The following is a 10,989-nucleotide window of genomic DNA, read 5'->3' on the forward strand; positions in this document are numbered from 1 at the left end:
TTGAACTCAGGCCCTTGCGCTTGCCAGGGAAACGCTTATTCCACTGAGCCATCTCCCCAGCCCCGTCGAAGTGCGTGTTTTATGCCTAAAAAACATTTTATTTTTCTCATAAGAGTGTTCATTATTTTTGTTTAAAAATTTTAAATAGCTAGGCACTGAGGCCCACACCTGTAATCCTTAGTACTGGGGAGGCGAAGGCTGGGGAGAAAGTTGGAGAAGAGCATGGCCAATTTAATAACACCCTATGTCAGAAAATAAAAGTGCTGGGGATGTAGCTTAGTAGTAGAGTGCTTTTCTAGCATGCAGGAGGCCCTGGATTTTTTTTTTTTTTTTTTTAAGTTAGGGATATAGAAAGTGAGAGTGTCTTATAATTTCCAGACGCCTAACCATAGTTAATAGCTTGATAGAGATCTGAATTTTAAATGAGAATAAGTTTAATTAACGTTTATTGTAGTCCTTCTGCAGGTTCATTTTCTTTCTTTTTGGGGGTTAGGGGCTTTTTTGTGATTGTTAACATTTATTTTGATTTGGGGAGCTTTTTTGAGACAGGGTTTCACTATGTTTCACAAATTCAAGGCTGGCCTTGAATTTGCAATCCTCCTGTCTCAGTCTCCCAAGTTCTGAGTTCAATAGTATCTTTACTGAGTATTTTTAATGACTTCAGCTTATATTGATACAATATGAGGTGTGATCACAAATTACAATGAATGTTTAAATTACAATTATGACAGATGTTATTAACCCTTCTCAAAATACTTCTTCATTCAGATATATGTATGCCATTGTTCTTTCACTATCTGAAGGGGATTTGGGAGGGTTTTTTTATTGTGCCTTTGCATGACTTTTAATGTCTTGAGTTGATTAAAAACATTTATGACATTTTCTTTCAAATAAAAACATTACAGTATATTCTTACCTTATTGACTGGATCTGGTGATGGGGCAAAAGAGACCCAGTTTGCACTTGATCTTATCCACAAGGCTGAGAAGTGATGAGAGACTCCATTTTAAAGGAGAGTCAGGGAGAGTCCATGGGCCTGCGAGGCATGCTTCCTTTCAGATCCACCATCCGCCATCTGTGGTGGAGCCATTGCCAAGATGCAGATTTTTGTGAAAACCCTTACAGGGGAGACCATCACACTCGAGGTTGAACCTTCGGACACTATAGAAAATGTAAAGGCCAAGATCCAGAATAAGGAAAGAATTCCTCCTCATCAATAAAGGCTGATCTTAGGGCTGGAGAGATGGCTCAGTGGTCTAAAGCACCTACTTGGAACAAGCTTGGCAAAGCATCAGGGACCGCAGTTCAATCCCCCAGCACCACATGCCAGCCAGCCCCGCCCCCTGGTGGGCTGAGCTGGCCACACTCTCTCTCTCTCTCTCTCTCTCTCTCTCTCTCTCTCTCTCTCTCTCTCTCAAATAAATAAAAAAATAAAAAATTAAAAATTAAAAAAAAAAAAGGCTGATCTTTACTGGTAAGCAACTAAAAGATGGATGTACCTTGTCTGATTACAACATTCAAAAGAAGTTTACCCCCCATCTTGTGTTGAGACTCCGTGGTGGTGCAAAGAAAAGGAAGAAGTCTTACACCACTCCAAAGAAGAATAAGCATAAGAGAAAGAAGGTTAAGTTGGCAGTCCTAAAATACTAAGGTGGATGAAAATGGCAAAATTAGTCATCTTCATCGAGAGTGCCCTACAGATGAATGTGGTGCAGGAGTTTTTATGGCCAGCCACTTTGACAGACATTATTGTGGCAAGTGTTGTCTGACTTACTGCTTCAACAAACCAGAAGACAAGTAATTATGAGTTAATAAAAAACTTCAGCTAACAAAAAAATATATTAAAAAAAATAAATAAAGGAGGGTCACTGAAGTTCATTTAAACTATAAATAAACTCATTCCCTCACCCCCTCCCATGTAGCTAATCATAAACCCACTTAGAGAAAACCAGGGTCATAAAATAGGAACAAACAGGACAATTTGGGGAACAGGGCAAACATTAAACTATACTGCTCCATGACAGGTAGATGGTCAACAATGTCTGGGAAATGTAAACATTCTTGTAAAATTCCTGAAAATGAAATAATGTGGTTACTACAGAAACCTGAAAAGTATATAACCTGAAAGCAAAATTCAGGTGGGTACTGTCAATTTTGGGAGTCCTGACCCACAGTGCAGGGCATCAGTAGGTCAGGAGCTCGCAATAAAAGCTTTCTTGTTCCAGAGGAGCTCTAGAGTCCAAGCTAGCAACCATGCCATCCAAGAGTCTGCTGCAGTCCATGCAAGTCTTTGGTTGCAAGAAGACTGCCACAGCGGTAGCATATTGCAAGCGGGACAATGGCCTCATCAAGGTGAACGGGCGCCCCCTGGAGATTACCGAGCCATGCACGCTGCAATGTAAGTTACTGGAGCCTGTTCTGCTTCTGGGCAAGGAGTGGTTTGCTGGTTTTGACATCCGTGTCCATGTGAAGGGTGGTGGTCATGTTGCCCAGATTTATGCTATCCGTCAGTCCATCTCCAAAGCCCTGGTGGCCCATTACCAGAAATATGTTGATGAGGCTTCCAAGAAAGAGATCAAAGATATTCTCATCCAGTACAACTGGACCCTGTTGGTAGCTGACCCTCGTTGCTTCGAATCCAAAAAGTTTGGAGGCCCTGGTGCCTGTGCTTGTTACCAGAAATCCTACCGATAAGCTCACCATAAGAATCACCATTTGCCTTTGTAATAAACGTGGGATTTTGAGGTTGCAAGGGGGAAAAAAGCTGGCTTGTTCCTTCACACTTGATCTCTTTTATCAGGGCTTATCTTCACTGTCATCTGCTGCTACACTGACTTTTGTAATTTCTGGCTCCTTCCCAAAATCAAAGTGACTGTGAAAGATATTGTGGCAACCATGACAGCATAAGTAACGACACTCATGAAAAAGTAATTCCATAACTGTTTCAGAAAGTAACAAGAATGATGAGTTAAGTGTGTTTGAAGAGGGGATATTTTGAGAATTAATGGCAATGTCTTTCACACATTTAAAAAAATTTAAGCTGACCATACATTTTGATCATATCTTGTATACTGAGAAGGAATTTGTTGCAAAATCATTGTAAAAAATGCAGTCTTATGGGTTTTTTTGTCATTTGTTTCCTGTGTTATATCCCATGGGCTGAGATTTTCTTTTCAAACTGGTCTAAGGAGAAAGTTGGGCTTGGAGACCTGATAGTTTCTGTTGTTTCTAAAATCTCCCTTAGTGACCAGCCACAATATCAGTTAATGCTAATGCTTGGTATCAGCCTCTTGTCTGCATCATTTCTTTCCATGGACACTGTACTTGACAAATGCAGTATTTGTTTCTCAATGAAATATTCTACAGGATTTTTGTTTTGTTTTGTTTCTTTTTGGTGGAACTGGACATTGAACTCAGGCCCTTGAGCTTGCCAGGCAAGCGCTTATTCTACTGAGCTTTCTCCCCAGCCCTTCTACTGGTTTAAATGACAAGTTAATGCTTCATAAATCTTCCAGTGTTTGATCATAAATTTCTGTTATAATAAACAATGTTTTATTAAAATGTTTCCTTCAAAATATTTCAGAGAAGTTTATATAAGACAAGTCAAGAGGGCCTGGCCGTAGCTCAGGCCTTTAAGTGGCTGCTTCCACAAAGCTGTCAGCCTCAGGTTGCTGGAGTTTGAACCTCACACCTCTCCAGCTGGCCAAAAGTGCCCTGAAGGCATTCGAGGAACAACAACAACAAAAAACCTCATTCCATTTTTGGGCTGGTGAGATGGCTCAGTGGTCTAAAGCACCTACTCAGAACAATCCCCCAGCACCACATGCCAGCCAGCACCGCCCCCTGGTGGGCTGAGCTGGCCACACACACACACACACACACACACACACACACACACACAAAAAAAAAAAAAAAAAAAGACAAGTCATGTACTGATGAAATTAGAACAAACCATGGGTTCTGAAAAATTTCAGAACTTTCTTTTCTATAAACTGGATAAAAGTGCTTTTAGCTTCTTCTCAGGACTCTCTTCAGAGGTTGAAGGCACTGTAAGTAGTTTACTTTCTAGGAGAAACAGTCTCTCAAATTTGTACTTTGTATGTTTTCAGTTTTGTACTTTTGTGACACAAAAGAGGGTATCAGTCTCATAAGTCCAAAAATGCTATCCTAACTTTGATCATTGTTAATAATGCATGTAGAGTAAAAGAGGTAGAAACATAACTGCTTAGTGAGTTGAAATTTATAGAATATGGTAACTATCACCTACTGGCCAGGTATGTGAAGAGCCTATGGGCAGGAATAGTGGAATATACCTTATTATTTCAGTTACTTGGGAGACTGAGGCAAGACCACATATTCAAGTCCAGTCTGGACAACTTAGTGAGACCTTGTCTCAAAACACAAATATATATATAAAAATTAAAATAAGACAAGGTGGAGATGCAGTGTAGTTCAGGACTCACCCCATCTCCAACCCCTTTCAAAAATTACATATTGTGTTTGATTTTAAAACTTCCTATTTGGGGCTGGTGAGATGGCTCAGTGGTCTAAAGCAGCTACTTAGAACAAGCTTAGCAAAGCACAGGGACCTCGGTTCAATCCCCCAGCACCACATGCCAGCCAGCCCCGCCCCCTGGTGGGCTGAGCTGGCCACACACACACACACACACACACACACAAATAAAAAATTTAAAAAAAAAAACCTTCCTATTTGTTTCGTATTTACCTTGATTCCTCCACCGTGCCTCCCTCCCTCCCTCCCTCCCTTCCTTCCTTCTTTCTTTCTTCCTCCTCCTTTTCAGTATCCCCTTTTTCCCCTTTCCTTTTCTCCCTCTCCTCCCCCCTTCCCTCCCCCTCTTTCTTCTTCTGAGTCAGGGCCTTGCTATGTAACCAAGACTGGCCTTGAAATATTGACAGTCCTCCTACCTCAGCCTCCCCCAAGTGCTGTGACTACAGGCATGCACCACCGTGCTTGGTTTATCTTGAATTTCTAATATGTCCTTCACATTGCAGCCAAAGGAATCTTTCTGGAGCACAATTCTTAACATGTTATTTTCCTACATAAACTTGGCCTGTTTTCCTTAAACTGCAGATTTCTTGACTTGCTTGATGAGGACTTTATGACTTTTTCTTTTCTCATGCCGGTATTTCTGCCTGAAGAGCCAGTCTCCTCCTCCTTCATCTTCAACTTTTCACCTGAGGTTAGCTAATCTCTACTGGCATGATTTAGGATGGTGCCTTATCTTTTTTTTTTTCCAGAACTGGGGATTGAACTCAGGCCCTTGAGCTTTCCAGGCAAGCGCTTATTCTACTGAGCTATCTCCCCTTCCCTCTATCTATTATTTATTATAAGTGCTCCAAGTGTGGGCTAAAATACTATTTTTTCATCATCCTGATCATCATTGTCATCTTTCTAGAACTCTTTTAGATCGACTGATTCCACTAAGAAAAAGATTTCTAAATCTGTAAAACTAATTGAGATCAACTAATTGTTTATTTTAAAAAATTTTATTAGTACATCTGCAACATATAATAATCATCAAGGGGAGTTGGTGCATGTACATAATACATCCTAATTCTTTTTACATCCCCTTTCCTTCACCTTCATCTTTCCATCTGCAAAAGATCTATTTCCCTGTTTCCCCAAATCAGTCCTATACTTTGCTCCTCAGTATAATTATTGTATGAATTAAAGCTACTAACTATGTAATTTATTAAATGAGGATAAAATTGCCTAGTCAAAATTTTCCTTGACAAATATGTAGTACTAAGACTAGTATGGTTAGAAGCCAGGTGTGGTGGTGTACCTCTGTACTTCCAGCTGCTCAGGAGGCTGAGATTGGAGGACAACAAGTTGGAGGAAAACCTGGGCAATTTAGGGAAATCCTGTCTCATAATAAAAGCAGCTGTGGATGTAGGTTGGTAGAGCGCTTGCAGAACATCTACCAGATCTTGGGTTCATTATTACGTATCCAGCATAGATAGATAGATAGATAGATAGATAGATAGATAGATAGATAGATTCCAAATTATTAGAAATTATTCTCATTTTAAAAGATGATAGTAAATAAAACTTTTGGAAGAATTAAATCTTGATATTTTGTTTGTTTGTTTATTGCAGTATTAAGGATTAACCCAACGGTGTTCATGCTGAGCCCTTTTTAACTTTTTATTTTTGGACAGGGTCTCACTAAATTGCCCACACTAGACTTGAATTTGTGATCTTTCTGCCTCAGTCTCCCAGAGTATTAGGATTACAGGTGTACAACAACACACACAACTAATCTTGGTACTTTCAGAAAAATTAATATGATATGAAAAACAAAATTGCATTGGCTTTTGGAATACAACTATTTCTAGTGACTAGTCTTTTCTTTCCAAGCAAGCTGTGAGGAACATTATTGTGAATATATGATTGACTTTCCTTCTCTCCCCTTCCCACCCTTAAATGGCAATAGTGCATAAGTTTGAACTTAGGGTTTTGTGCATACTAATCATTTGTTCTACCATTGAGCTGTTCTTCCTGATATTTGCTTCTTTGGGGTTCTTGGACTTAATCCCACAGAATCATGATAAAATTATAGGAATAGCATTTTCAGTCTCTATGGTGTTGGTAGTATGTAGTGCTAGGAAAGATGGGCAAGAGCCTGCTAATTGTGGTTGGTAGTTATGGGAATGTCTCAGTGTGTTTCAGGAGATGATAGACGTAAGGAGAACTTGTGCATAAAGTGTGAGCTTTGCCGTGTGCTCTCTAGTTCTCATGGTCTAAAGCTGGAACCAAAAATTATGATTTTCATTTAGACAGTTTTTATACTTATTGTTTTGTTTGATATATACAACAGTGAAATAGAAAGGATAGCGATTGGGGCTGGGGAGATGGCTCAGTGGAATAAGAGCTTCCCTGGCAAGCCCAAGGGCCTGAGTTCAATCCCCAGTTTTGCTGAAAAAAAAGAAAGAAAGAAAGAAAGAAAGAAAGAAAGAAAGAAAGAAAGAAAGAAAGAAAGAAAGAAAGAAAGAAAGAAAGGATAGGGGTTATAATTTTGTTTATATGGATGAGGAAGTGAAGTGCAGAGAAATTAACTGGCTTGCCCATGTCAGGGCCAAGTGATGCTGTATTCAGCAGTAGAACTGGACTTCAAATTGCTCCTCTAAATTTTGAAAATTACACTGAAGAAACCATTCTTGAAACTCTAAGGTCTGTAATTAGTAACTGCATTTATCATTGGATAAGAAGTAAATCTTTAAAACCCTGTTCTGTTTGAAAATGTTAACTCCTTTTTTATCTTGGTTAGAATTAATAGGTTTGTGTGTTTCAGTCACAGAGACTTAAGTGAGATTAAATTAGTTTTCTTTTGATTTTTTTTTTTTTTTGCCATAATACTGTTTACCTTTACCTGACATAAACTAAGCGGAGCCCTTGTGTGACCAATTGTAAAGGCCATTGTTTCGCATAAATGTGACTGGGAACTCAGAGAAAAAAATGTTCACTGACTAAGACAAATTTTCTCTGATATTTCACAGATGTAAATAAAGCACCCAATCAATAAGTGGAACATGAGGCACTGTGTTGTGTGCCTGTAGTCCCAGCTATGAGGAATGCTGAGGCAGGAGGACCTCGAGCCCAGGAGTTTGCGACCAGCTTAGGCAACAGAGTGAGACCCCATCAAGAACTTGAATGGCTAGAGAGTGGAGAAGGGCAGAATAGAAAAGTTCAGCTTGTTGTGTCTCCAATTTCTGTGTTTGTAGAGCAGTTTTCCTGTTTTTTGGTTGTTATTTTCTCTTCAGACAGGATTTCATATGTAATTCAGGCCAGCCTTGAACTCACTGTGTAATCCACAGTGGCCTCAAATTTGTAGGGATCCTTCTGCTTCAACCTTCCAAGTTCTGGGATTACAGGCATATGTCACTATACCTGGTTTATAATTTCACTCTTTTCAGCCTCATTTTTTAATATAACAGAACATTTAATCATATCAATTTCCCACCCACCAACAAAGGTGGTAAATGACAATTATATTGGTCATTTCCACTGGCTGGTAGGCTCTTCCACTAATGACTCCCCTGGTCTCCACTGCCTCATTTTCTTTGCCAGACTTAGTCCCCTGTCAGCCTGAAGAATCACCTCCTCTACTTGGCCAAGTTGAAGTCTGCCTTCTAATTTTTTATGTCTGGTTGTGCTTTCACTATAGTTAGCCTCTCGTTTGTAATTGTTCTGTGTATTTTCTATATGCAGCATTTTTAGGGATTTGATCAAAAGCACTAAGAATCTTTGTGTACAATATTCTTATATGTTCATGTGGAGTCTCACACACAGCCAGTTCCATAGGGCCAGTGGTCTTCTTCAGAAGACCTGCCATGACAGCACCTATGGCACAAGCTCAGCACTCTGGTCACCTCACTCAGATCTGTTCAATCAACTATCGACTATGGAGGTCAAGGGTTCATCACCTTGGAGATGGCTTTCAATCTCATTTTAAAACCAAGGTGCATTGCTTCTCAGCCCTTTGGCTAAGATCAAATGTAGTATCTGTTCTTATCAATTTAAAACGAAGGCTTAGTCACAACTATTCTGGAGGCTGAACCAGGAGAATGTCAAGTTTGAGGCCAACCTGGGTAACTTACTGAGACACTGTCACAAAATAAAATAAAAAAGGGCTGAGGTACTAGCTCAGTGGTAGAGTATTTGCCTAGCTTACATGAGGCTTTAAATTCAATTTCCAGTACTAAAATAAAATGAAAAAATAGATGGATATTAGCCATATCTTTTATGGTTTATGGAAAGGACTAAGTAGGTAAGATAATACAAGATACAGTTACTCAGCACACAGTAAGTACTTAATCACTTTTTTTTGCATGAATTACCTTAATCTCTCTGAGTTTTAGTTGTCTCATCTATAAAACAGAGGTGACTATACTCCCTATCTTACCTGCTTTTCAATACTATAGTGAAATAATATATGTAAAAGCACTGAATTGCTTCTTTTGACATATTGAAAGTTTATAGTTCATCATGCCATGTTTCTCAGTCCCCAAAGTAAACTAAACATGGTTTGATTTAGTTTTGGTGCTAAGTATTGAACCTACCATATTGCACATGTTAGGCAAGGGCACTGCACTGAGCCATTTAGCCTTTCACTAAAGGCATTATAAATCCTTCATTCTACATTATTTATTATTATTGGGATTAGGATGAAAGAAATGGCATCTCAGATCAATTAGCTCAACAGCTGGAACATAAGCCAGTTAATGGTGCCAAAACATATCTTTGGGAATAAGATTAACTTACATCCCAGACTCAGTGAATTGTATTAAAGTGGATATAGAGTTAATGAAGGCTTTAGAAAAGTAGTTTATTTAAACAGTGACTTTTAATTGTCGATGTCCATTGGATTCACCTGGAGACTGTGTGGCACCATTTCCAGCGTTTGACTCAGTGGATATGGATCAGGCCTGAGAATTCACATCTCAAACACATTCCTGTGGTTGGTGCTGCTGCTGTCCAGAAACAATATTCAAAGCCCCTGGTATTAAACATAGATGAGTTTTATAATATTCCCTAGAAAGAACTTAACTTTTGGCACATGTTAATAAATGTAAGAGAATGGAGTTATGGAGCCACAGAGGAATGTGATTGATGATGTAGAGTGTGCCTGGGGGAGTCACATGGAGAGAAAACATTCTCTCAGGCTTTCACAGAGAGCAAATTGGTCAAGCAATGGTCGTGACTCATGCACATGGCTGACACTGACAAAGAATCTACAATGTGCGGTACAGGGCTACAGGATAAATCCTGAGGGTAGTTGACTGACCTTATCAGATAAAAAAGTTACATTTCTTGTTATATAGGTCTTACTTTATCTTGGTCTTAACTATCCAGTAGAAAAGTATAAAAACGAAGTATATAAAGCAAAGCCAAAAAAATTAAATAAATAAAAAATAAAGCAAAGCCATATTAATACGATGAGCTATAAAAGGCTCAAGTCAATAACTTCTGAGGATGACCCACTAATATTATTTTTTTTTAGTAAGCTCTATTTATTTATTTATTTATTTATTTATTGTGTGTGTGGCCAGTTCAGCCCACCAGGGGGCGGGGCTGGCTGGCATGTGGTGCTGGGGGATTGAACCGTGGTCCCTGTGTTTTGCTTAGCTTAGCTTGTTCTAAGTAGGTGCTTTAGACCACTGAGCCAGCTCACCAGCCCTGTGACCCACTAATATTATACACTGCTAGACAATGTTGGATTGTTTTGTTGAATTCAAACACCTATAGTATTTAGATGCCAATAGAATGTTCACCTTTGACAGGACTAAACAAAAAAAAGGGGGTACAAAGGAAAGATCATTTTGTATTTATATATACAAAATAGGATAGATATACAGCTACTCTCACTTAATTCAATGAGAAGAAAAAGGTGTACTAATAGTGTTTGGACAGGATATCCTGTCTGCTGCTTGTACTATGGATAACCACTAAGAAGATAACAATGTACAATGTATTGATCAAAACTGCCCAATTAATCAGCCTTGAAACTGTCTCATTCATGCTTGTTTCTCAATAAAATTAAAATTAAAAAATCACAAAAAAATGAAGATGACTGGAAATTACCATCAGCAAGTATGGTGGTACCTCGATTCATGAACTTAATTTGTTCCATGGTTTTTAAAAAGATGGCCATATTTGCGTAAAAAAAGATTGCCATGCTCATGTTTGTCACCCGACGTAGAGTTTGCAAAATAAAAGAAAATTTTGCCACAAAAAAAAGAGAATGGAGGATATTTTTTTCTTTTTTGGAGGATGTTCTAAAGCACTACACACAGGCAACACTACATTCTCAAAAGGAGAAAATGGTGTATTCTGTGACAGAATGCTAAGTTCAAGGTCAATGCCTCATCAAAATTATATAATGCATTATTAAAAAAGACTTATGGGGCCGGGGAGATGGCTCAGTGGAATAAGTGTTTTCCTGGCAAGTGCAAGGGCCTGAGTTC

General features: G+C 38.9%; 1 protein-coding gene and 2 pseudogenes across 2 annotated transcripts; 2 read left to right on the plus strand and 1 right to left on the minus strand.

Annotated features, from left to right (window-relative positions):
* The first annotated feature begins 2,250 nt into the window (after positions 1–2,250).
* LOC101563058 (40S ribosomal protein S16-like) lies at positions 2,251–2,748 on the plus strand. Of its 2 annotated transcripts, XM_023701028.1 has the most exons (2): positions 2,254–2,352; positions 2,404–2,748. In XM_023701028.1, exons 1-2 carry the CDS (start codon positions 2,254–2,256, stop codon positions 2,692–2,694), a joined length of 390 nt encoding a protein of 129 aa, XP_023556796.1. In that variant the 3' UTR covers positions 2,695–2,748. The 2 variants fall into 2 exon arrangements, with proteins under 2 accessions (XP_023556797.1, XP_023556796.1); XM_023701029.1 differs by having other exon boundaries at positions 2,251–2,748.
* Positions 2,749–8,011: 5,263 nt separating this feature from the next.
* LOC101563462 lies at positions 8,012–8,357 on the minus strand (annotated as a pseudogene).
* A 131-nt stretch (positions 8,358–8,488) lies between these two features.
* Positions 8,489–8,633, plus strand: LOC111812585 (annotated as a pseudogene).
* The last annotated feature ends 2,356 nt before the right edge of the window (positions 8,634–10,989 follow it).

The sequence above is a fragment of the Octodon degus genome, unplaced genomic scaffold (assembly GCF_000260255.1).
Source record: "Octodon degus isolate 3935 unplaced genomic scaffold, OctDeg1.0 scaffold00130, whole genome shotgun sequence".
Taxonomy (NCBI): Eukaryota; Metazoa; Chordata; class Mammalia; order Rodentia; family Octodontidae; genus Octodon; species Octodon degus.

Excerpts from the sequence above, each read along its gene's own strand:
- LOC101563058 (XM_023701029.1), top strand. The coding sequence starts at position 2,254 with ATGCCATCCAAGAGTCTGCTGCAGTCCATGCAAGTCTTTGGTTGCAAG.